This window comes from Anopheles maculipalpis, chromosome 3RL (assembly GCF_943734695.1).
Source record: "Anopheles maculipalpis chromosome 3RL, idAnoMacuDA_375_x, whole genome shotgun sequence".
In the NCBI taxonomy this organism is placed as follows: Eukaryota; Metazoa; Arthropoda; class Insecta; order Diptera; family Culicidae; genus Anopheles; species Anopheles maculipalpis.
The window spans coordinates 3289381-3315133 of NC_064872.1; the positions used below are offsets into that span (position 1 = coordinate 3289381).

General features: G+C 44.2%; 6 protein-coding genes across 6 annotated transcripts in view; 4 read left to right on the top strand and 2 right to left on the bottom strand.

Annotated features, from left to right (window-relative positions):
- LOC126565342 (uncharacterized) overlaps positions 1-12298 on the bottom strand; it is a 205199-nt gene extending 192901 nt beyond the window's left edge. Inside the window, exon 1 of the mRNA XM_050222514.1 lies at positions 12288-12298. The gene's annotated coding sequence lies outside the window, so the exon portion shown is untranslated. The remainder of the gene's footprint in view (positions 1-12287) is intronic.
- On the top strand, positions 1023-3818 carry LOC126565813 (RING finger protein 10). The gene is made up of 4 exons (XM_050223023.1): positions 1023-1207; positions 1273-3050; positions 3214-3330; positions 3405-3818. The coding sequence occupies exons 1-4, from the start codon at positions 1138-1140 to the stop codon at positions 3816-3818; spliced, it is 2379 nt and encodes a 792-aa protein (XP_050078980.1). The 5' UTR covers positions 1023-1137.
- On the bottom strand, positions 5256-6386 carry LOC126564957 (uncharacterized). Its single transcript, XM_050222088.1, has 2 exons — positions 5673-6386; positions 5256-5585 (listed from the first exon to the last, which is right to left on the bottom strand). The coding sequence occupies exons 1-2, from the start codon at positions 6381-6383 to the stop codon at positions 5256-5258; spliced, it is 1041 nt and encodes a 346-aa protein (XP_050078045.1). The 5' UTR covers positions 6384-6386.
- On the top strand, positions 7186-8339 carry LOC126566005 (zinc finger and BTB domain-containing protein 49-like). Its single transcript, XM_050223205.1, has one exon. The coding sequence runs from the start codon at positions 7203-7205 to the stop codon at positions 8337-8339; it is 1137 nt and encodes a 378-aa protein (XP_050079162.1). The 5' UTR covers positions 7186-7202.
- LOC126564423 (choline/ethanolamine kinase) lies at positions 9935-19313 on the top strand. The gene is made up of 8 exons (XM_050221466.1): positions 9935-9963; positions 11992-12036; positions 15545-15862; positions 16282-16874; positions 16947-17090; positions 17161-17431; positions 18915-19133; positions 19209-19313. Exons 1-8 carry the CDS (start codon positions 9943-9945, stop codon positions 19311-19313), a joined length of 1716 nt encoding a protein of 571 aa, XP_050077423.1. The 5' UTR covers positions 9935-9942.
- Positions 19314-21598: 2285 nt separating this feature from the next.
- LOC126564136 (peroxisomal acyl-coenzyme A oxidase 3) lies at positions 21599-24438 on the top strand. The gene is made up of 4 exons (XM_050221081.1): positions 21599-21900; positions 22210-23744; positions 23817-23971; positions 24040-24438. Exons 1-4 carry the CDS (start codon positions 21611-21613, stop codon positions 24436-24438), a joined length of 2379 nt encoding a protein of 792 aa, XP_050077038.1. The 5' UTR covers positions 21599-21610.
- Positions 24439-25753: the final 1315 nt, after the last annotated feature.

A 25753-nucleotide genomic window follows, 5' to 3' on the forward strand; every position in this document is an offset into this window, starting at 1 on the left:
CCGGTGCTTGTTGTTTTCAATGGGTTTCCCTCCGGACATCGTGAAAGCGCAATTCAACGCAGCAGGAAAGTCAAACGCAACCGGTGTTTATGCATTAAAAACCCTGGACCAAAACGTACAATCACTTCAATTTTTCGAAAAAATCACTCTTCCCCAACGACTTTTATCCAATAAAGCTAATACAAAAATTAAATAACTATGTAAAATAGCTTTGATTCTTCCTAGATGGCTTGTACATTCTCTTCCGCCTCATATCTCAAGTGCATTGCTTCGGAACAGCTGATTTACAACAACAATAGTTCCAATAATTAGTGCGTAACGGTCTTTTTGAACTGAAATTCGAAGACCCAGTCCATCTTCGAAGCTTCAACCCCGTTCAACACCGGAAAGCTCAGCTGTTTACATTACAGCTAGTTGAGTTGGAAATTTCACATATTTTCGTCGCCATTTTTGTCGCGACGGTGCTCGTGCTGTTGTGAAGATTTTGCAGCAAATTTCCCTACCACCCATCGCTCTTTCATTGGTGGCGATCGTCTAATATTTGGCTTTAGTGTTTCCAAATTCGTGTTCACCCCAAGTTTGTCCGTAACACGTCGTGCAAGTTGCCCGAAAAGTGCCCTTGGCTACAGCAAGCAGTACGTGTTCATCTCCGTATAGCACCAACACCCCCTCTCTGCCCAAAATCAATCCCATCGTCACTGCGTATATTCGTGATCGTTGAAAAAGAAAAAAGTGTAAAGAATCGAAAGACCCGGCCAGCGCTAGAAAATAATAGCAAAAGCAAGAAGAAAATCTTGTGCCTCAAAAGTGTCTCAATTGAACTGAGAGCTTCTTTTGCTCTTAATCTGCTTTTTAGCAGATTTTGGAATTGTGTGCGTGTGTGTTTTTCTCACCAAAACCCAGAAGAAGTATTTCTTCGAGAATTTTTTTTTGAGAGGTGACCAACATGGCAAACTAAAAAAGTAACAATGATGTCGCAACGTAAGGAACAAGTTTCACTCTTCGTCGTCGTCGCTAGCGCTAGCAGCAGCCGAGTCCGTCGCGCTGCCTGCTCCACCGTTGAAGCCCAGGAAGAAATCTGTCCCAATTTTGAATTACCCTATTTGAAAGCTGTAGCATCAGCCACCACCATCCTTAATGGAGAAGAATCGTTTTACCAATCAGAATCTGTCCAAGGGACAGATTTCTGAGACGAAGAAAAATCAAGGTAAGTTAGTTGTCACCGATTGCTAGGTTAGAGCTCTTACTAACTTTTTTTCGGTTTCGTTTTAGATGTTTCTGTCAAGTGGCCCCGGCAGTCCAAACGTCGTGGTGAACAATCGGATAGCAGCAACAACAACAACAACCATCGGAACGGTACCAACACCGGTAAAGTACCGAACGCGAACAAAAACCGTAATCAAAGTAACTTCAACTACGATGCTAGGCAACGGTCGCAACGACCGATCCGTGCATCGGAACAACTACCCACCGGGGATGGCGAATCCGGGTCAGGTTCGCTGGCTGAAGAGCAGTCGGCCGCTAGCGGAACCACCGGATTAGCTGCACCATCTAGACCGAACACGACGCCCACCAGCGTACGTGGTGAACTACATTCGGTGTTTACACCTGGCTCGAAAAAGCAAAGTCTGAACCATTTGCTGAACTATCATTACGCACCGCGTGATCGCGACCAGCCGGTTCGGTTCACGCGCACGGGCAATATTCGCAAACTGACGAACCAATCGAACGGTCGCTACAACAAGGAACAATTCCTGCAAGCCAACTGCCAGTTTGTGGTACGCGCTGGGGAAGATTATGAAGGCCTGCTTGCCGCACCAGATCAGCTGGTAGACTGGGGCAAGGTGGAGCAAATCCATGTGCTCAGTTCGGAGGAGCCACAGTGTCCGATCTGTCTGTATCCGCCAGTTGCGGCGAAGATGACGAAATGTGGCCATGTGTACTGTTGGCCGTGCATTCTCCACTATCTGGCACTGTCGGACAAGACGTGGCGCAAGTGTCCCATCTGTTACGAAGCGATCCATCTACCGGATCTGAGATCGGCCGTATCGAAACCGTTCCACGCGTTCGGTACGGGCGAGTACGTTACGCTGCAATTAATGAGACGCGAGAAGGGTACCATGAAGGTGGTGGAAGTGGGTGATGATATGGAGGTGGGAGTGACCCGTCCAGTTGTCGTGGCCATTCCACACTTTGATGCTACCGTTGGAAATAGCATCCTAACCAAACTGCTGCTAACCGACACGGTGCAGATGTTGAAAATCATGGAGCGCGAACAAACGGAGCTAGAAAATCAGCTCGTGTCCGATGGCGCCGAAGCACCGGAGAACATGTTTGTGCAGCAGGCCCTAGACATACTTGGTGAGAAGCGTTCCAATTTGATGGCCTCCAAAGCGATAATATTTCCCGCTCCGGCGGAGAAAACTGTCCTTCGTGGAACTTCGGACGAAGGCGAACAAGCTGAGGTTCAATCGGCAGACAGTCATGAGGACACGCACGATGGTACGAGTGATGAAGCCTCGTCATCCGATTTCATGATCGACGAAGAGAGCAATTTCACCGTCGGTGACATTGACATCGTCCCAACGGCACAATGTGCTGGGCAGCATTATTATTTCTATCAATCGCTCGATGGACAACCGCTCTTTCTGCACTCCATCAACAGCCGCATGCTGCAGGCAATGTACGGAAGTCTGGATCGTAGTCCGCACCGCATTACTGGCCGTGTGGTGCAGAAGGATTCATGCTCGATGGATGAGAATTTGCGTCGCCGGTTGAAGTATCTCGAGCATCTGCCCGTCTGCACTCAGTTCGATGTGGTTGAGTTGGATTTTGGACCAACGGCAAACGGTAATAATGGGCTCGTATCAGAGGAGGTATTGAGTCTCTTTCACGATGAGCTGAGCCTTCGTCAACGGACACGGCAGAAGCGTGCCAGAGCGGAACAGAAGCGTGAGAAGCAGATTTTTGAGTTTAACGAGCGACAGCTGGGTAAAGCGATGGCCCGATCGGCCCGGATTTCCATCGAATCGACTAAACAGTTTCCTTCGGTAAGAGTCACTTCACAATGTGTACAATTTCTGTAGAAATTCCATAATTGTTAGCCTTTTAAATTTGAAATACCCTTGGCAAGTCTCAATGCGAGGACTTTTTCCAATCGTTCTATGGATAAGATGGAGATTTAACTAATGATTCTTCTAACTTTTTACGCAGTGCGGATTGTCCGAATCTTTTCCCGATGATCCAACCCCGTTCGGAACTAGTCCGGTTGCTAGCGATATATCGAGCTCTCCCGGTTCTAGTGGATCTGTCGTGTCTTCTTGGTCTAAGGTAAGCTAAAAGTAACTTTATTCGTAAGCTATACACATCCAGCATTGCTGACTCTCTGTCCCATACACGATCAGATGGTATCGACTCAACCATCCTCGAGTCATCGTTGGCCTTCCTTAGGCGGTGGAGGAGCATCGTCATCCATGGCTAGCGCTAACTCAGCTCCAGCACCAAAGCTGGTACAAGTAACTGGTAGCCGTATGACGGTCACAACTTCACGCACTACCGGCGGTTGGCGTCAACCGGCCTCCTCCGACATCGATGAGGATGAAACGGACGAAGAGCTTATTGCGGCAAGAGCACCACGCTTCAACAACAATCTTGGCCGTGCTATTGAGGCAGCACTGGAAAGGAAGGTTTCCCAACCTAACCATCAATCATCCACTACTACTGCTTCTGGTTCTGGTTCAGGACCCGGACAGGCAGCTGGGAAGCGTAAGAAAAATAAGAAAACGCTTCTCTTTGCTTCTGGCATGAATTTGAACTGAGCTTTTGGCAGATGAATGATGATGATGATGATGTTCGTGTTCTACGGAAAAGCAACTGATGTGTTTATTGAGTGTATCTTATGTGTATACAATAACTCCTTCTGTTAAGTTAAGTTTTAACCATTCGTTTCGTTCGTTCTGGTGGTACTGCTGCCAATTGCCAAATCAATTTGGATAACGGATTTTGCTTATTTGATTGAAATTACCTTTTCAAATGCAATTTTTTTAGATGTTTATTTTCGTATCAATTAACTAAAAACACATATATACTGGGCCAGCGGAACAATAAATATGCATATTGCCTACGCGATTTTGACGGAATGAAATTCCGATCAAATGCGGTACGGATCTAGAAAGATACATCAAATATACCTTAACACGTATAGCAAACAATAAATAACTGTGACAAACTTATTTGCGATAGTTTTATAACAACAAAACATATCACATATTACCTGCAGTAGAACATAACTTGAGGCCCTATTTCTAGTCGTTTCAAGCTAATTTTTTGTCTCTTGCCAAACGAAATATTCCTTGGATAAGCAGGTATCCTTGTTGACTATGATCATTCTTGGTAAAAGTTACTTAAGAGAAGGTTCTCTTCGATTTCGAGGTCTCTTGTTAACCGTTGTGTTTACGACCAAAAAAACACACGTAGTCCTACGACCGCCTACCCGAGTAGGTGGCTGTAAATGTAAGGGATATTTGTCGAAAGTGTGAAACACTTTTTACCGACATCTGTCGATAGAAGACATTCTATCACTATCGACATCTGTGCATCGAGCCAATATTAATTTAAACAATAGTTAGGCAACTCTTCTCAATATAACAAGCAATTGGTACAAAACATTAAAGCCCATCTAGAAACAGGTTTAGATATAGTTCCATTTAAAACAATGAATCGTTTATTATGATAATTTCATTTTGTTTTACGTTCGAAACATCGAAAATTCATTACTCCCCAACACGTTTTTTTTCTGATCAAAACTACTGATGTTGTTTATGATCGAGCTTGATTGGTGGCTGATACGCATACGCCTGGAAACGGCAGCGGCATAGTTACTTTTACACTTGTTGCAGATCGCTGCCGTTGCCTAGGCGCGTTCGCGTGTGTGTAACGTGGGTTAATTATATTTATATTAATACAAATTTCATCAAGTCAAGTGTACTCAGTCAAGTGTACAACGGCACGCTTCCAATAAACATTTACATTTAAAATGTGAACATTTACACGAGTATCCGTCGCTATTCTTATTATCATAAGTGCCTAGAAGGGTTTTTTTCTGTGTGCAAGTATTTTTTCAATAGAATACGTTTTTGCTTAGACGACAAGCTGCTGGATCAAGTAACAGCATAAATTGTTCCTTCCCTTGGTACGAAAGCATATAAATTAATTTAGATGACGAGATGTGTTCCTCGAGGAACCATGCTGGATGCTCATTCCTCTTGGGACGGTTCATCGCTGCCTTCTACACCTTCCTGCATCTCCTCTTCCTCCTCCCCCTCCTCGTGCTCCTCTCCATCGTATTCTTCATCGTCTTGCTCGTCTCCTTCATTTGCTTCATCGCCATTGTTGTGTGAATTTTTCGCGTCGGACGAGTCCATCGATTTCCCGTACTTCTCGATATACTGCTGATACTCTTGCTTAGCACGATATTCCGTCGCTTCCACATCATGTAGCTGTACGCGCACCTGCTTCGTCTGTTCGATACAGCGTACCTTCACCTCCATATACTCGTCCGCTCGTTTATCCTCCCAGCAAGAGTACTTTAAAAAGCGGAACAGACCAAATGCGTTAGAAAATTGTGTATCCCAAATTGTAGTTCCCCATTTAAAGCATTTATGCTCACTTACCACCATCGAGGATGTAAATTGTGGCGTACTGGCATCGACGGACTTATCGCGAAAGTATTTCTGCAACAGGCTGGACCCATCCCGGCGCCACAAACAAACCTTCAGATTGTCCCGTATGCCCTCCTCCAGATCTGCTCGCGATGCGTATAGCTTCAGGTAACCGCTCTTGTCCGGAAAGCTGCCGGACGTGTTGGCCACCTTTCGTTGGATCGGTTTTACCGTCGGTTCGGCTGTAGAAGAATCTAATCCACCGGACACCGGTGAAGTCGTTGGACTTAGCTTCACCTGTACCTTCGATGTGGACGGTGGAGTCTTGCTGCCGCTTTTCCGTCCATACACACGTTGTTGAGTGCCGGCATAGGACTTTCGCCCCCTCTTAGGAACTGGTGGCGTGGAGCTTCCACTATCCGCACTATCGAAACGTTCGTCGTCCTCGTCCTCATCATCTTCGTCATCATCGCCGTACTTGCGTCTTCTGCCCGGGCCTCTACTTTTTCCGCCTGATTTACGTCCACGCTTTGCACCACCTTTCGAGCGACCACCACGCTTACCACCACCGGAACCGGTCACTATATCACGCGGCTTCCGTTTCAACGCTTTCGGGTCTCCCTTTTCCGGTCGCCAATCTTCTTCGGAGTCTTCGAAATCGGTTTCCTCGTCAAAATCGGACCCGTCCAGGGTTGTGGTTACCATCTCCGTTCTGCTGCGCATGTTGGTGTGATTAGCGAGAGTATATGAGTTTTATGATGATGTTGCCTACAATGGAAAAATATTTTATAAGGTATTTTAGCAAGCTCATTGTTTTAGTTAAATAATACGAATAACATACCTTCTCGCGGTGAACAGGACACTATAGGAATTTCCGTACGAATTCCCCTATAGGTTGTGCTGGAAGGAGACCGTCTACTATCTCTTTCTGCTTTGATGCTATTTTTCTGACCCAAGAGAATCCGGAAACGGATTCCAATGTTCGGGACGCCGTTTGAACTAATTTAATCTCAACTATGGTTATTCTAACCGAACTATTACCTTACCTTTATTTAACACATATTGCACAAGGAAAAGTTAAGAAGCCCGAGAGCGTTTTTCTGCACTAGTTTTCATTCCATGTTTTTCGTACGCAGGGTTTTTTTGGTGGTCTTTTGATGCCGTTTTCTTTTCTTTTTGACAGCTGCGTGTGACCGTCAATACTCAAGATATACAGCGAACGATTTGCATTTTTGAAAAAAAAAAAACATATTTTAGGGAAAAAGGGCGAATTCACGGCATGTTGCCCTATATGTGAAAGGAAAATGGTTTAAATTAGTTTTATTGAAATTACTGAAAACACCAATAAGCAGCTGTTTCGTTTTGAAAAACTTTTCTTTCAAAATACATTTAATAATAACATTTTTACATGCTCACATCTTTGCTCTATAACCCTTTGTTCTGCGAGGAAAGCTGACAGTTCTCGTAAACCGTTTTGTTTGTAATCAAAGCAGCTTCCGCACAGCCATAAACGAACGAGATTCGCCTTCGCCCTGCAGCAATATGGATTCGTCCGAAATTTGTCGCGTTTGTGTAGAGGAAGTGAACAGCTTTTGGTGTTTGTTTGAAGCATGTGCCATGCTACCAGCAGATTCAACACCAGCAATAATAATATCCGCTTGCACTGGCATTGAAATCAATCGGAACGATGGATTGCCGGAAGCGGTGTGCGATAGCTGCCTTCATGCGTTGGTGGCGGCATTAGAAATACGAGAAAAATGTATTTCCTCCGATAGGAAGCTACGGAAGATATTGCTGCACAAGAAAGCTTCGAGCGCAAAGCGAACAACGAATGAGGAAATTAAAATCCAGCAAAATCTATGTGAAATACAGATTATGCAGCAGAGTGTAGAGAACGATGAATCGGTAGAGGTTTACGAGTCGATTGATGTGGATGGTTTCGGCGAAGATGAACCCGGCGAACCAGATTATGGTGATGCATTGGTGGAATTGCAGGACAGATCACTGCAACCGGAGTACTGTGACGATCAATATCTTATAAAAGAAAGTCAGGAGCAGGCTGGTATCGACTATCCTGAAGATGATGATTTTCAAATCATCGTTGAGGATAGTACAACCGATGCGGAAGTTAATCTAAAAATTGAACCTTCCGATGAAACTTCAACCGTTGTATCGGGCCGAGATTCGCAAGGCGGCAACGAACCCATCACCGGCGGAAGTTCTAAATGTTTCGTTTGTCATATTTGCGACAAGCGCTTTTCCTCCAAAGGCAACCTGAAGGCTCATGGCCTACTGCACAGCAACTACAAACCGTACCGGTGTGAGGTGTGTGGAGATGAATTTTCCCGACAGCATAACTACAAGGTCCACAAGATAAGGCACGCGGGCAAACGCATCCACCAGTGTCCGGTGTGCGAGAAGTCGTTTGTTTGTTCTGTAAATTTGAAAAACCACATGGTTCAGCATTCGGATGTAAAGCCCTACAGATGTGACCAATGCGGAAAGGAGTTTGGTTACCGCACGGATCTCGCACGACATGAAATACGCCATACCGGTGTGTATCCGTTTGCTTGCGACATTTGTCAGCACAAATTTAGCAGGAAGACGAGCCTCAATAAGCATTTGTTGAGATGCAAGGGGCTTAAAAAGGAACGCAGGAAGAAACGATCGTTGAAGTGAGCAATGTAAAAGTTTAAGGGTAATTGATGAACGCAATAAGTTTAGAATTATAACTTTTAAGGAATGCAGGAAGAGTCAGTCTTACTTGATTTTAACTGAGCAAAATAAAGGATGGTTTTTGGTTAAATGTGGAACGTTATAGTTTAAAAATTCCAAGTTACATTGTAACGACAATTCGCAAGAATCGATCCATAACGAATGTAAAACGAGCGCATAATGGATGTCGGCTTTGATTACCATCAGGATTTCTGCACAGCCAAACAGCATAACTGGCTCGGGTGGTTCATTATCCTTATTCAAAATAGTCCTTAGTACCCTCTTTTCGAATACGGATCCTCCGTCGCCATCGTCCAGAACTCGAAACCGCAGTGGATTACCGGACACATATCTAATCGTTTCGTATGTTGTTGGAGTTTTCTGAGTAGCAGAAGTTTACCAATTTAAATTCTACAATATTGTAATTTTACGCAATCAAAACAGAAATCCGGGTAAATTTGAACTTTTTAGTTGAAAGCGTACGCTTCAGTGTGTGTTGCGTCCAAGCTGTCAAACCGCAAGAGGACGATGTTTTTTCCTCTTATGTTTCTTCCTTCTAGCTGTCAAAAGCAACGATGCGGTACGCTTTCTTTCAGCAGAACAAAAAAAAACAATCAGTTTCAAACCGTTGGCCTGGTAGGACGTGTTCGTTTCGCTTGCTCTAACGTGTGCGTGTTTTTTCTATACGTAAATATTATCGTTCTTCTTAGAATCGGTCGCAAAAATCTTGAAAAACTTGTGGAATTAATAGCAAAAATATCCAGTGCAATTGTTTTCAAGACGAAACAGCAGAAAGTTTTTGTTTTGTTGTCCGCATAGCGTAGCAGCAGTTTGGATAAAGAGAAGTGGAAAGAAAACGCTTCTCGCATCTGCATCAGCTACTTTGACGAAAAGAGGAAATAAAAATAGCACACAAATTGCCATTCGAATGCAAAAACGGTTTTTTGTGTGTGCGTAAAATCTGTACCGGATTGTGAAATGTAATTTTGTGATTATTCGGGCTTCTTTCGTTGTTAATTGTTTTTACAAATTCTGTGGTAATTCGTGGCCGATGCCAAAAGATACGCAACACGATCGTGTGCCAGCAAGCGAGTGAGCAAGTTAAAGTTTTAAGTTGACTTCACGCAGTGCTGTTTCTATTTTTACATTCCCGGCTTGCAATAACACCCCATAGTACGCCAGCCAAAGGTAGAGTGACGTTTTCTAAGTGAAAAGTCGGTAACGTACCAGGCCCCCGATCTAAACCCTCTCTGTTACCAGCCCGTTATCAGCATCGCTCACACACTATCGGAAGACGGACGGCGCATCGACCGTGGCATCGCGCGCGTACACACACGGCCCACTAAGTCCAAAAATCAACCCAGCTCTTATCTGTACCGCTAAACGGGGAAGGAAAGAACAATCATCATCAGCCCGAAACCACGCGCCCCGGTGGTCTGACATTTTGGGAAGTAAAGCAGATTTTGTCGGTGGTGTGTGCCTGTTGCGTGTGTAGATCATCCGTTGCATCCGGGGCGAAAGATTACCCGATTACTAGCTCCGAGCGCATCATACAGGAGATAGCGCGATGAATAACCTCATTGCAAAGGTAAGTGGCCAGTCCGTTCCGTGTCATTTTTATATTCTTCTACAGGTGTGTAATTGTGTGTGTCTGAAAGGTGTGATCGGCTGATCGATTGCGTGTCCGCGTTCGAGAAAGGCCCGGAAAAGTGTCTCCGATGTCCGGTTCCCCACTATGGATCGTGTAGCTGGCTACACGTGCATCGATCCCTCGTCACAACAAAGCAATCGTCATGCGTCATAACAACCAAACATTAAAAAACTTTACTTGTAGGATGTCATGATTCACTGAAACCTATAGCGTCGTGTCTTGTTATCCCCGAAAAAACAACGAACATCATTTGGCAAAAACATTCTAAAGTTTTAAACAAAAACAAATTAGTCACACAAAACCGCCGTCACTGACTGAATGCGTTTTGCAGACTTTCTACTGAACCGTCGTAGCCGTGGAGGGGTTAATACGACGCAGAAAAATCCCCTCTCACCGTCCTTCGATGCGCTAAAGCCTCTCGACCACCGAAAGGAAGGTCTACAACGCCACCAGGAGGAGGTGGTTGTGACCTCTTGGAAGACGTGGTGATTACGTGCCACTAAACACACACCTAGGCGTTTAAGCGTTTTTTCTGTATGATAATATCGTGAGGATCATCGCTTAAGACACCCCACATGGAAGCGAAACATCTGGAACAATATCAATATTTGATCGCGAAATCTGCATTTGGAACTGTTTTAGTCTGCTGCGGAAGGTGGTGCTACACAATTAGTTGACTAAGATCCAGAACTGGGAACAACCGAACCGGCTCTCAGTACAGACGGCGCTAATAAGATCGGTTGATGCTGCTTTGTTAGCAGTTTGTTGTGCATTTTAACACTTTGATGCACACCGGCGCAGGTGGTGGGCACGGAACGAAGCACGGTTATTTTACGCACGAGTGCTTCAAGCACCACAAAATCCTTGGAAGCTTTTTTGCATCGGTTAATGGCTACTAAGCAATTTGCAGAATGATCGTCACTCGGATCATTCCTGAAGTTTATCTTGAAATCATAATTTACTGAACAAACCAAATATTGCATATCGAGAAACTGCAATTGAAGATTTGCCTTAAGCTGGCGGTTCGATGGTCGAGGTATTAGTGACGTCAGTCCTCTCACAGCAAGATCAGATAATCGAATCCTCCGCACTCATGACTTACAATCCATCTGCGGATAATGTGAGGCTCTCGGAAGAAGCCCAGAACAGGCATTCCCTGGCGGCCACACACTAACCAGAATACCAGAGATTTTTGGAAGATCAACTCTGCTTGAGAATGAGCTTGTGAGCTATATCATATAGACCTTCCCATAGACGCTGATATCATCTTTACATTGCAGTTCCTCCACATTCCAAGGCCGACAGAGGAAAGTGACGCACGAAAGTCAAGTTTAAACAAACATCAACTCTATGCATAAGATTGCGTGTGTTGTGTGTGTGTGTTAGGCTCTTGGCAAACCATTGAGACTAACCGCCCTCACTTCAAAGTACGGTCTGAGCGCATTTGTTTCTTATCAAGTTGAATAGTAGTTTAGTTGCGGCGCAAATATTAACCGACACAACAAGTGCTCAATAATGCGATTTTCAAACAGTTCCGAAAAAATGATGGATTGTTAGGGGAGAGATATAGCCGGAACGTGCCTATCCCCCCTTCTTCTACTTCCTTTACTTTTGGTAAAATTTATTTATCACACATGCCTCGATCCGCGGTCGTTATCGAGACTTTTCACGTGGAGAACGTGTAGTGCATTAATTACTATTCTAAACACTTTTTTATTTCGTATTTGGAAAAAGATTTACACGTCAAGCGTAGATCATCATCGGTCATTAATTCACTGTCACGTTTTGCTACAATGTGACGGATTTTTTCTATCCAATTGCGTTGTGTCGTTACGCTCGCTTGTCGGACTTGACATCATCATGATAACGGAATCTAATTACAATCAAAGGTGTATGATCAAATTACAGATTTTGACTTGATTGCTTGTTTTTTTTTCTTCCCTTCTAATGCTCCCTCAACATCAGAAGCGTCCAGATCCGGTGGCGGATTCACTGAAGCAGTTGTTAAAGGTGAAGTGGTGTGTTGCACCTCGTACAAAAGACATTTATTTTTTTGTATTTTCGCTTTCCAAGTCATAGCTTGCTAATATAGTAGCTTAGTTGTGCAAAAGCAGCTTAAGTACTGGCGCTTTATCTCTAGTGATCGCCATTAGTCGCCACCAAACACATGACCCCATCCCCTCAGTCATCGTGAATTTCACAAATTATTGCACAAAAATCCCTTTTTGCGGTGCATTAATATGCATTCTCTCAGTATGCACCTTCTCAGTTCCCTGTCGACTTGCATCGTCATACCCCTCCACCATTGGTAGCTATTTGTATTGCTTTGCATGTAGTGAGTTTCATCCGTAAAAATGGTTGTTATTGTAGAAAAGAATTCCCTATGAGAGTGTGCAATAAAGGCTGCAATTTTTCCTACATTATTTTTAAATTTTTCGTACACTAAATAAAAGCGCAATAATGGCGAAGCTTCTTCGGCCATATCACACTGTACAACACCCATCAGTGTGCCAATGTTGCATATGACGGTCAATGACGGTTGGATCAATAATGGACAAAAGGAATGCAACCATTACCATCGCCGGATACACAGACAGCCCAGAGCCCAGCACAAAACCAAGGAAACCGGCTGTTTTGCGCGATCCGGCACCTGAAGGTTACGTGTACTGTTTGTACCTGATACTCTGGGCCCAACCGAATCCAAATGCATCATGTAGTGTGTAATAGCAGCCGTTAAATGTGTCCCTCCGTCCGTTGCATGTTGATGTTTATGCATAGGGTGATCTACCCAGAGGTCAGGATTTTTTGAAATTGGCGAAGACATATCCATGTTACACGAATTTGTAGCAGATGAGATGAATATACATGTCTTAATCGCTGTTGACTGACATATCCGGATAGGAAATCTGAATGGAAAAGGCCCTTATCATTCACATTTCAATTATTGAACAATCGTGATAATAATTAGCCCAAAAAATAAAAGTTTCGCTGGCTTCTGGACCTACATTTGTCTCCAAAAACAAACCCCCTCCTGTAGAAGGAACACCCTGTCCTATTGCAAACCAATAGATTGACGGCTTCGCTACCGATCCACGTGTAGAACTTGTAGACGACGACAGTCATAACGATAATGGCACATAATTTTAGCTTTCCATGGCAAAAAAGTACACCTCCGGCAGTACCTCCAGGGCTGGTTTAACCCCCATCGGCTGAGACTAAATTGCTTCCAACACGAACCCCGTTTCGTTGGTGCCGTGTATCGGAGTGCCACAGGCGTAATCGGTAGTCCGTTGAAAAACTGTATAAATTAAAATGATCGATATAAAGAGAGAGAGAGAGAGAGAGAGAGAGAGAGAGAGAGAGCGAGAGAGAGAGAGAGAAAGATCATTGCCGATGGATAATATAGTTTTAAACTGATTCTGATGTCATAATTTAAATATTTGGGTGTGAAACTTTGTCTGTTTAGAATGGATTTTTTTTTCGATTTATTTATAGGAATTTTTTCTCCATTTATTTAGTCATTGAAACTAGATCTTGGATATATGGATATGAATTTAGCACCTGATGGATTTGGAGTAGGATTACAAAAGCTCAATTTGATTTTATATAAACTAGCAAATGATAATTATAAATAAGTAGATTCTTTTTTCTATAAAGAAGATCGTTAAGAGAGTTGGAACAAGTCGTCGTATCCCTCACATCCGGAACGTAATAGGCTTTTCTCTAATCCAATGACATTGTATCTCTTTGCTTAGTAATAGCTTTTGGCTTTGCAATTCTGGCCACACACATCATAGCGATTGCACGATTTTTATTGATTTGCTAACGCGCTTCCACGTGTTTTTGTTTACTTCCCTCACTTGGCCACCTGTCGCAAAATGCGGCATTGCCGCATCAGCCGCTACAACTCTACGTCATGGTATTACAGCGCTATTACACCGAAGCCACGAATCCTTTCGTGGCGTACTGTTTGTGTGCGTATTGGTGTCTGGGAATGCAGAACGGACCGCAGCAATTTGCATTTCGGCGCCGTGTTGGAGTTAGACACAGCTGTTGTTTACGTCGATGATGAAACAACAAACCGAGCACAGGGGCAGAATGCCACACAAAACCTGTGTAACGCAGAGTTTGGCAAAGGTTCGGATTTTTTCCCGAAAGGTTCATCTATATCCGAACTGCTTCGACGGTTGTGCGGACACGCATGCGTCGTTCGAGCGTAGGGACTGGTTTCCTCGGGGGTCGAGAGTGACAAGTGTCTGTGCGTGGTTGCAATGCAATCAATCCACCCCGGAGGCGAAGCCCATTCGTGTACAACTTGCACAATCATTTTGTGTACAGTATTGGACGAAACTAGTTCAAACTAGGAAGGAATCGCACGGAATAATCGTCATCTACGACATATCTGCATGCAAGGTTTAAGTTGCGAAATCTGGAAAAAGGATGTCCGAAATACAGAAACCTTTTTATCTCTAGACTAGCATACTTTTTTGGGCCTTAAAAATTCATTAGCATTTCCGAACATTGGTGCTATCAATTCTTCTATGCACAATATCCCATAGGTTATCAATAGGGTTCAAATCTGCTGATTATTCGTTTCCCATTTCATTACTGGCACAGTTTATTTTTATTGACACTTTCTTTAACGACTTTTGATGCATTTATAAGTATAGAAACGTGGGGAAATATTCGATTTTAATGCCGTCTTCCATTGAGCATTAAAATGTGGTGCATGTGATGTGTATATCAGGCCGTTATTTTGTCTATAAAGTGTATTGAAACTATTTAATAACCAACACGGATTCGGTCTTAATAAGCAACTAGTCCGTTACTATCAGTAATTCCAATACATCTTGCTATGATTTACAGAACTTCGGAGAATTACAGAGGAGTTGTTTAGACCTAACTGCACAAATTAAATTCATTTACCAAACTTCATCATACGCAAGGTTGCAATACTTCTTCCCCTTTCTCGGAGCATGTACCTCCGCGACGAAGGTAAATGTATCGATTTTTGCCAAATATTCAACCTTTTTGCTGGGACGTACAGAAACTTTACATTGCCCGTACGATCGGCAGTGTTTCATGTACCATTGAATTGACTAGAAGCATTCGTTTCGTAACTTCACTGTTGGCTGTGTAAATTGTGGAAGAAAATTGACAAAGAAATCCCAAATTGTGTCTCCACGGATAGCCACGATTAAAAGGACATTTTGCACCTTCATAATAAGACATTGGGAAACGCCAAACACACTTTTTGTTTTGCACTTAATAGCCAGCGACGCTATTCTCAATACCCACGAATTTGTGGATTGGGTGTGACACACGTCGAGATCAAATCACACTGATTCTTTCGCTTCATCTGAACCTTTACCTTCTTTTGAGTTGTCTTGCTTATATTGCGGCTACGGTAGGTTATTGCATTGCAGCCTCAAAACAGCTAACTTTGTGCCGTAATATCTGAAACATTCCACTAATTATTGTTTGTCTACTTTTCTCCTCCATTCTTTCAAAAAACTAGGCCAACTCTCCGACGGAGATGCGGGACATTGCGGCACGGATCTGTCGGGACTATTTGACCGGTGCGTGGAAAACGATATCCGCCGATGAGTTGCAGCTGAAGCGTATCAGCGGTGGACTGTCCAACTTCCTGTACTACGTCAGCCTTCCGGAGCATCACTATTACAACAATAACAATGGTGGAACAAAATCGAATCCCAACTCGCGGAGAGGTTCCTTCGCATCGGACCGCATCGTTACGAAGACGTCCGGTAAGGCTAGAAATGGTAGTAAGCGAGCCCGGAAGGATAGTTGTGCTGGATTGCTGGAACCGAAAGAGGTAAGACCGACACCAACGGATGTCACACATGTGTTTTTCACTTACAGCGTGTTAAACACCGGGCGTTATGTATTAATTATTATCATGATGCCTCTATGTCGCGCCATTCGATCATTATCGACGATTAAATTAAATTACGTTGTGTCCTCCTGCTCCGGTTGGAGTTATCTCTCTAGGCCGTGCCTTTTTTTTGCGCCATTGTTGCCTGACAAAACAAACGTCTTCGCAACAGTGGGCGGGCAGGCGTTTATTACGAGGCGCACCACAGTTCATGGCCTCGAAGTAATGCCAATTTACAGACGATTACCTGGCAATAGATAAGATATAGGGAATATCTGTATGGCGCGAGCACGCTCTCTACATTGTTGAAGAAGATCATTAAAATAGGAAACTGATGAAGTCCTCTCGTATGCTTGTAGGTGCTGCTAAGAATTTACGGTCAAACGCACGGGGAACATGCACTGGAAACGATGCTCACCGAATCGGTAGTCTTTACACTGCTTAGCGAACGCAAACTGGGTCCAAAGCTGCACGGCATCTTCCCCGGTGGCCGTATCGAGCAGTACATTCCGGCCCGGGCACTTTTAACAGCGGAACTAAGTGATGCAAAAATATCGCTCAAAGTAGCGGAAAAGATGGCCGCCATCCACAGTATGGACATACCGGTATCGAAGGAACCGGACTGGATCTGGAACAAGATGAACCGCTGGTTGAAGGGAATCACGGGCATACTGGAAACGATCGAGCGTGATCGTGCGAACGGTAATACTGTGGTGAAGGGAGCAATGGGTAATGGGGACCAATCGACGGGGAACACCGCCAAGCAGCAGGAGCAGGAGGACGAAAGCATACTGACCGAGATGGATCTGGCGGGTGAGGTAGAATGGTTACGATCGGTGGTGGAGAGCGAAGATTTTCCGGTCGTCTTTTGTCACAACGATTTGCAGGAAGGCAACATACTGCTGAGGCAGGACTTTACAACGATGCACGACACCAGTACCTATCGCGAATGGTATGTCTAATAGGCCGCATTAGTTAAAGGAAGGATGACTTATTGTCTTTCTTTTATTGTGAACGACTATAGTTCAACGTTGGATAACTTTGACGAGTCCACGCAGCTCGATTCGCATTTCAGTAGCATCCTTATATCGAACGGTGTGGTGCCGCCTAACAATGAATCAATTACTACAACCGATGGAGGAAATATTCATCTGAACCGAATTTCGAGGTACTAAGGAAAACCTCCTTTGGCTGAACTTCCAGTAGAGTATGTTAATCCTTCGTTAATTTCTTTATAGGAAACGCTCGCTGGATCACGATTCGATGGAGAACGATTTGGATAATACGCGCGATTCCGTGCTGAGCGGCAACTCGCAAGCCCTCTCCGATGCCAACTCCGCCTCGGACGGTGAACCGGAACTGATGATCATCGATTTCGAGTACTGTGCCTACAACTATCGCGGGTTCGATCTGGCCAATCACTTCCTCGAGTGGACGTTCGATTACACCAATGCGCAGTCCCCATACTTCTACCACAAGCTGGACCAGTATCCATCCGTCGAGCAACAGGTAAGCTACCACACCTACCACACAGTCGCCTAAATGAAGCGCCTTCGAACGATCTCTCAACGAGACTCGTCGGAGGAGTGGGCGCGCGTGCCGGTGTCGCTTTTTTGCTCTCTTTTTTGCGTTCTCTATTGTTTTTCTCTTCAGTTTACCGGTCTGTCTCTCGGGCCACAGAGACACACGCACACACAATGCTAACCCACGCAGGGACAGTCGTCAAAGCAAAAAGGATAAAGTATCGCTCCTGGTCCCCACTGGGTGGGATGGGTGCATCAGAGCATCAGTAATGGTTTCTCTCGTTCTAGAAGGGCCCCGGAGTGTGCCTCCGACCGCCCCGGATATCTGAGTGTATTTATGTGTTCATGTGTGTGTTTGTGTAAGGGTGCGTACGTACGTGCTTTTGTGTGTGTGTGTGTGGTTTGCACACTCTGCTCTGGTACCAAACGGAAGGGTTTAGAACATACATGCGCGCATACACACATCGACCTCGAGCAGTCGTGTCCTGATTGAATCGTCCACACAAAGAGCGAATCTACCAAAAAGTAGAGTTTGTTGTCACCTCATTTATCATTTCGTTTCTTTTTCAGTTCTTTCCATTCATTCTGCACCGCGTTTGTTGTGTTTGGATGTCGCATAAACTTTATTTTAATTGATTTCCGTTCCACGGAGCTGTAGTTACGGTGTGTGAGCCATAACAATAAGACCATTCAAAAATATGACTTCTTAGCATACTTAGTATACCCCAGTTTCGTCCGTTCCACCACGTATTTTTAGTGGAAAAGTATTGGTCTGATGATTTTGCTATTTCCGGCTTATCTCGGTATAATATTGATCCATTATCGCGAATAAAAGATATCATGGACAAATAAGACTATATTTATTTATTTATAATTAATAATGACGGTCCAGTGCCGTATTGTCAAATAAGACTATATAATATAGAATTTTATCAGTAAAATTAGTTAGATTTGTTACAAACTCTATAGGCTGACACGATTTGCTAGTCTGTAGATTCTATACATCCTCAATAGAATATTAATTTTCTTCATAATCTCATTTTTACCTGATGTGCAATAGCAGATGGTGGTTACTGTTCGAGCTTCCAGTTAACCGGTCCAGGAGCTGGTCCAGTTAAACGGTAGATTAGTTGTCCTTTTTTCATCCGATCAACAAGCAATAAGTACAACCAAGAAGTTGAGGAATATGGAATAGTCTTATTGTGTTGACCGACACCGTAAATCGTCCATTCGGGATGCAATGTAGTATTGTTTCTGTTTCATTTTGTGTATCGCGTATCCAAAGTCGACAAACAACCAGCGAAACACAGTCGAATGAATGAAGAAAGTCGTATCTAATGTTTCCTTTACCACAGTGTTGCTCTTTTCCTGTCAAATGTCCGCTTCCCTGACGATCACTAACGTATACGTCTTTTTGTTTTGTTGTTTCGAATTTTCTCTCTCTTCCCTCACTTCAATTTGCTGCGTAGGAAAAATTCATCGTCGAGTACCTGAGCCATCTAGCGCCACCGGAAGATGGCGACGAGGAGGAAGAAGGACGCTCCAAACTGGGTTCGGCGACGGGCAGTGAGATAGACGAGATCGAGCAGGTTCGTCGAGAGGTGCAGTGTTTCACCATGGCGTCCCACCTGTTCTGGAGTCTTTGGGCAATTGTGAACGTGTACCAGGAGATTGAGTTTGGATACATGGTACGATGATGATTATTTCTGTGGCCAGATTAGGAGCTCTATTAATTCATCTCCATCGTTTTTTTTTTTTACCAGGAGTACGCCATTTGCCGACTAAAGCAGTACCAACAGGCGAAAAAGTGCTACCTCGAAACGATGCACACTGGCGAAGAGCAAACACCGGTAGATCCGGAGAAATGAGTGCTGCTGGCACCACGCGCGCCGGATGTGGGAAAGGTTAATATGCGGAAGGATAGATTTTACACTGAGAACACTGAAAACTGAATCTCGTATCCGCGGTTTTTTACTGACCCCAATCGCGCATACACACCGCTTCTCCACAACGTCCTGTGTTTGTACTTGTGTGCGAAACTAATTGGCTGTAAAAGACTCCTGAGTTAAGCAAAGCAAAGAAACACTTTACCAGTCATATAAGAGCCTCACAGACAGGTTTTCTTAACTTTCTATTGCTATTATTACACGCACACACACGCTCACTTACTAGACAGATTATATGAAGGACAAATTCAGGATCCTTAAGCTATAACCCGACGGATTATGACCCCAGTTGTTATGGAACAAAAGTCAAGTGTTGCCAATAGCTATTTTTGCGAACGGATTACTGTGTGGTGGTTGTGTGTAGTAGTTAAGCAGGTAATATTAATATAAGCAGGAATTAATAGAATTATCCCAATGCAATAGCAGCAGCGTCATCGTCATTAGGTGAAAAGAGCAGTATTAAGGAAGTGGCGCGCGCGGATGCGGTATAAACGATAAAACGAGATGCTAATTTCTGTGGTATTAGTCTAGCCTATGGTCGGTGTCCGTGTTGTGGCTATTTATTGTTTTGTCTGCTATTAATTACACACCCTATCCACCCCTTAGTATCCTAAGTATATAGAGTGAAAAAAGACGTTAGAAAACGGTGTGTGATATGACGAATTTATACCCGATACAGAACAAAAAATGCCTGATTTCTTTTTAATGTTTCAATAATTTTGTGCTTAATGAAACAACAACAAAAAAACAAACCAATGAGACTTTCGTACTTTTTTTTGTTTTGTTTTTGTAATAAATGATTATGTAATGATTTTGTAATAAATGATAAACAATTTGATTTTTAATTTTTTCTCTTAACGAACTTAAAAAAATAGCAAATGTAGGAATGTGAATGTGTGAGTATGTGCTTGAGTAGGACGAACTTATGACTGATCGAGTTAAAGAGTAGAAAAGTCGTTTACACAGGAGTAAATAGTAATGCAAAAGGGAGATTGAAAGAAAGATTCACTTTAAAAAAAAGCGCCTAAAACACTGCACAACACTGTAAAGTTGTGAAGTAAAAGTCCCAAATACATATCCCGTAAATGTACGAGCTATACCTTTATATACTAGTGCACGTGGCGCCTAGGACAGAAGCAAACTAAATCCTTTCGTATTGTTGCACACTCTATACGTACTTACAAATTATTATAAAACTAATGAATTATTATAAATCAAACAAAACAAAAAAACACACACACGCTGGGCCTAAAGAAGTAGCAAGAGTAGTCGACGTGCGTATGTAGGGGCATGTTATTTAGCTAGCGCTAATCGTAAAAAGAATTCAAAAAACGGTTCCGATCTCCGGCACCGAACCTAGTACATTGGGAGGAAGGTTTGGATTTAGCAAAGCGTGTTGTTGTTAATAATGTAATTATAAAATCTTTCACGCTCCTTTAAAAAAAAGCCTATACATACGATCTAGATCTTACTATACAATATATATACATCAATAAAGAACTTTTCAGTACCACCTTGACCACCTGAAGAGAGCATGAATGAGCACATGCATGATTTTTACATTTGTTTCCGATTGTTAAACCCGGCTTTATCGCTTATAGCGGCAAACAAGCCGCGGAAGTGTATCTTTGACCCTTTCGGTGGTTGGGATGTGTGTTGTGTGGTACAAGCATTAATTAAAAGCTCTATCGCGCTCAGTGTACGTTCGCTAGTCCACCGTTGCTGTACGTTTTTCAAGTTTGCTGTTTTGTTTTAGGGTAACCGATAAGCGCCAATTTGCCAATTGCATCGTTTGCGAGTAAACTTGTAATATTTATCCCGTGTGTGGGGCAGATTAGATGGGAGATTTTACTGATAAATTGCTCCGAAAAGTGTTGGGTGGAGGATGTGTAGTTAAGTTGTGAAATTATATGCAACGCAAGTTCGAAGTGCATCGAGACTTTGATACTTACGCACCAACAGTTCAAACGATCATGCTTTTAAGCACGAACACTATAAGCCAGTTCAGTTTTTGCTGGTGGTTGTGCGATGTAATGTTGCGTACGATTTTTCTTCTACAATCTCATCTCTCACTGTGCGCCCTCGATTGCCTTTCAGTCATTGCGTAGTGGGTTGTTGAGAAGGGTGGTGGTTCGTCGCGATCTTTTCACGACGAGGATTTCTTTTGTTAAAGTCTACTGTGTTTTGAGTGGGGTTTATGAAGAAAAGTCCGTGTACCGATGAGTTGCAAAAGATTAGCACCGATAGCAGGAGCAAGATATCGTGCCTTGTTTTTGGGTGGTTGTGGTGGGCCTGATAAGAACTCCCAACAAAACATCATCAGCAACAACAACAGCAGTGGTGTGCTTCTTTTTCGCCGTAAATTATGTTCTTCTTCTGTGTTTATCTCACCAGCTGCCGTCAAAGTTGCATGTAAACAAATACAACAACGAGCCCGCTTTCAGCAGAATCGAGGTAAAAGCAGTACCAGGGAAATACTAGAAATGAGCGAATTCAATACAATTGCACGGTAAGTGCCTTTACCTAGAGAAATTTCTGTGAAAAGTGAGCAAAAATGTGTAGGAAACGGTAGCTTTGTTGATTTTGTTGCCAATGAACCTGTCAGTGTGTGTTCATCCTCATCGCAGTTGTCATCGAAAACGTCGCAATGGCTGCGATGTGTTATTCGATGCGATATGGGTTCATTATTCAAAATTCAAAATCACGTTTTGTGGCTAAAATTTTGACCGTTACTTCGTTGGATGTAACGTGTTTGAGCGCGTCTTCAGTGGGCGCTCAAACACAAAGTAAATAAGGAAAAAAAAAAAATTCATTCCAGCCCATCGGCGCACGCTGGAAAACTGTTGGAAAACAAAACCTTCTTCCCCGATCCACCTGTCCGCGGTCCGTTGGCACCGTACCGCAAGCAAGCGACCTTCGACTGGCGTAAACTGAAGCTTTCCTTCCACGATGAAACATCGCTCGAACTGCAGCAACGCGTGTGGGACTTTGCCCGCAAACATCCGCTCTTTGCCCACCCGAACCATACGCTCACGATGGACGAGGAACGTCATCTTGCCACCAAGCGTATGTACGTGGTGCAGAATGAGAAAATGTTCACGCTGGCCGATTTCCTGGAGCGTCCCGATCTTGCCTCCATCTACCATCAAGCGTGGATAGCTTACGAACCAAGCATGGCCGTAAAATACTCGCTCGGGTTCGGTATGTTCCCATCCGTTATACGCACCCTGGATGTGGGTCGCCTAGATGAGATTGTTGAGCGGAACGAAAAAGGCGAATACCTTGGTGCCTTTGGATTGACGGAAATTGCACACGGAACGAATGCCAAAGGGATGCGAACTACCGCCACATACGATCCGACATCCGGAGAGTACGTCCTTAATACACCCGACTTCGAGGCGGCCAAATGTTGGATAGGAAATTTAGGCAAAACGTGCACCCATCTCATTGTGTACGCACAGCTCTACACAGCCGATGGTAAACATCATGGTTTGAATGCGTTTGTGGTGCCGGTTCGTGATCCGACCACTCTGCAAGCATACCCGGGCGTAACCGTGGGTGATCTCGGTGCAAAGGCAGGTCTACAGGGCGTAGACAATGGCTTCGTAATGTTCCGCCAGTATCGCATCCCGCGGGACAATCTGCTAGCCCGCACCGGGGATGTAAACGAACAGGGCGAGTTCGTATCACCGTTTAAAGATCCGGCCAAAAGGTTCGGTGCGTCGCTGGGGGCTCTCTCCGGTGGTCGCGTAAGTATTTGTGGCATTGCAAACGTTTACCTTACAAAAGCGATCACGATCGCGTTACGATACTCCGCTAGCCGGAAGCAGTTCGGACCGGAGGATAGTGAGGAAGAGTGGCCAGTGCTAGAGTACCAATCGCAACAATTTCGGTTATTCCCTCATCTCGCCAACAACACGGTGATTCGGGTGTTTAACCTCTGGTTCGGTAAGGCGTACGGTGATATGCAGTTGAAGTTGCTCGGTGGAGAAAATATCGGAGCGACTGGGATGGAAGTGCATGCACTTTCGTCCGCTGCCAAGCCTGTGTGTACGTGGGCCGCTCGGGATGGTGTGCAAGAATGTCGAGAGGCTTGCGGAGGACACGGATATCTGAAGCTTTCGACGATCGGAGATTTGCGAGGCAACAATGATCCGAACTGTACGTACGAAGGTGAAAACAATGTGCTGATCCAGCAGGCATCGAACTGGTTGCTAGGCGTCCGTGCGAAGGGTTACGATAAATTTGCCGAAGTGTCTCCCCTTGGCTCGGCACAGTTTCTTGCTCAGTATGCAAGTCTCAGTAGGCGAAAGGCGACTTGGAAAGGTCCGGCGGATGCGGGTTCTATTGCAAGTAAGTTTCGCGTTCTGCATCAAAACGTGCAAGAAATTGAAGATGACTGTCTTTTTTTCCTGTCACTAATAGATCAACTGGAAGCTTTGGATTGGTTGGTGGCCTATTTGCTGGAGGAGTCGTTCCAAAAGATGTCGACATTAAAGCAGCAAGGCAAGTCTTCCTTCGAGGCACGAAATGATGTACAATCGTTCTTTGCGCGGACACTTTCAATCGCTTACGGAGAGGTACGTCGGACGAGCTCTTTCCCAAAGAATCCTACTAATGTCTACCAACCTTTTCTATTTCCTTTTAGCGCATGCTCCTCTTCGTGTTTGCAAAGTTCCTGTCCAACCTTGAGGCAGGTCCCGAACGACAGGCACTCGAACGACTCGGCTCACTGTACGGTGCAGGAGCAATTCTACGTCACATCGGTGTATTCTACCAAGGTGGATACTTCTCCACGCTGCCAAACGCAATGGCACTGCTTCAGCAATCCGTATTGGATCTACTGCCAACGATCAAACGGGATGCAATCGCCATAGTCGATGCGATTGCTCCACCCGACTTTATAATCAACTCTCCACTCGGCATGAACGATGGCGATGTGTACCGGCACATGGAGTCGGCCATCATGCAAGCGCCGGAAGCGCTCGAACGTCCGAAATGGTGGCGTGATGTGGTACACCGAGATTATGTGCAATCGAAGCTGTAAGCGAATAGTCGTTTCGCTCCCTTTTTGTTTTGTTTTATAACCTGTATATTTGAAATCAATAAAAAGTTGCTGGGATGCTGTTGGGATCAGGGTTTTACTACTTGTAAACAATACAGTGTCGTAATCTTTGCCTTTTTTTTGCTCATTATTGCTGATGGGTGCGAATTTTATATCACCTGTCAAATATTCCCGTTAAAACAGAAAAAAAGCCCAAAGTTTAATAAAAAAGTACCGTTCCCTCCTCTACCCAAGGCGCATCGTAGTTTCGCATGCTTTCCACAGACTTTTGCTAACGCATTCCGTAAACAAACCATAAAAATACGATTGCTTTGATCGTCTCCCGGTCAACACTGCCGACGAATCCGCCTCCTTCGATCGGCAACTGCTGCAAAAGAGAGGGGTCCTCTTTTTGTGCTTGCGATTCGTCTTTTTAACGATCCTTGTTTTTGAGATTACTTTCGGTAAACGAGTCCTGTGAGTTCTGCATTGCAAAAAGGGGTACCTGTTGGTACAGTAATAACGCTTGTCAAGAACCTAGCCTATTACCACGGGTAAACTGAAATACTCCTCCAATTATTTTTACCTCGGTTTCATATGGGCCATACTCTTACTTCTTGGCAAAGGAACCGCACCACGATGAAGGTGGGTGGAGATTGTTTACGAAAACTATCAAGCAAGCGGAAAAGGTAATGGGACCCCGGTAATGGCCAATCTTCTTCAAGGTAAATGCACACAGTAGGGAGAGATGCTGCAATAGGGGGAGAAAACAGTTTGCCAAAAAACATTCCCGAACACATAGGGGTACTACATTATACGGATGAGGCACGATGAACGAAATCGATCGCATAAAGCACCGTAAAGCAATATAATTTCTTAAATCTGAACCAATTTTTCGTGATCCTTGCCGGATGGATACAGCAAAGCATCAGATATCAGGTAAGAAGAGGTGATCGGGATTATTTTAAGTCAGACCGGGGATAACCAGATTGGCTGTTTGGCAAACGAGGTTAGACATGCGACAATCGGTCGCCTGAATATGCCAGCCTCTGCCGGTGTATCCCGATGGGTTTATGGTTTTACGATCTGTTTACGCTCGAACTGACAAACCCACTGGGTGACGCCCTGCCGCAGGGAAAATCCACGGCACGGGGATCGTCTTGGGATACAAAACCCCGTCCGGGCCGTCTCGTTTCTTGGTGCAATCAACTCAATTAAGGTGACCTGGATGATGATGGTAATCCTGTGTATGAAATACCTTGACCACCACCAGCAGTACGAGCAGGAGTAAATCAATTCCTAATAATCAAACGTAAAG

What these genes read in the sequence shown, in the direction of transcription:
- LOC126565813 (XM_050223023.1), top strand. Translation starts at nt 1,138, where the DNA reads ATGGAGAAGAATCGTTTTACCAATCAGAATCTGTCCAAGGGACAGATT. An exon ending in TGAGACGAAGAAAAATCAAG is followed by an intron (nt 1,208 to 1,272) that starts GTAAGTTAGTTG and finishes GTTTCGTTTTAG; the next exon opens with ATGTTTCTGTCAAGTGGCCC. An exon ending in TCGTGTCTTCTTGGTCTAAG is followed by an intron (nt 3,331 to 3,404) that starts GTAAGCTAAAAG and finishes ATACACGATCAG; the next exon opens with ATGGTATCGACTCAACCATC.
- LOC126564957 (XM_050222088.1), bottom strand. Translation starts at nt 6,383, where the DNA reads ATGCGCAGCAGAACGGAGATGGTAACCACAACCCTGGACGGGTCCGAT. An exon ending in AATTTACATCCTCGATGGTG is followed by an intron (nt 5,586 to 5,672) that starts GTAAGTGAGCAT and finishes CGCTTTTTAAAG; the next exon opens with TACTCTTGCTGGGAGGATAA.
- LOC126566005 (XM_050223205.1), top strand. Translation starts at nt 7,203, where the DNA reads ATGGATTCGTCCGAAATTTGTCGCGTTTGTGTAGAGGAAGTGAACAGC.
- LOC126564423 (XM_050221466.1), top strand. Translation starts at nt 9,943, where the DNA reads ATGAATAACCTCATTGCAAAG. An exon ending in CATCTGAACCGAATTTCGAG is followed by an intron (nt 17,091 to 17,160) that starts GTACTAAGGAAA and finishes ATTTCTTTATAG; the next exon opens with GAAACGCTCGCTGGATCACG. An exon ending in ATCCATCCGTCGAGCAACAG is followed by an intron (nt 17,432 to 18,914) that starts GTAAGCTACCAC and finishes TTTGCTGCGTAG; the next exon opens with GAAAAATTCATCGTCGAGTA.
- LOC126564136 (XM_050221081.1), top strand. Translation starts at nt 21,611, where the DNA reads ATGAGTTGCAAAAGATTAGCACCGATAGCAGGAGCAAGATATCGTGCC. An exon ending in GAATTCAATACAATTGCACG is followed by an intron (nt 21,901 to 22,209) that starts GTAAGTGCCTTT and finishes AATTCATTCCAG; the next exon opens with CCCATCGGCGCACGCTGGAA. An exon ending in GGATGCGGGTTCTATTGCAA is followed by an intron (nt 23,745 to 23,816) that starts GTAAGTTTCGCG and finishes TGTCACTAATAG; the next exon opens with ATCAACTGGAAGCTTTGGAT.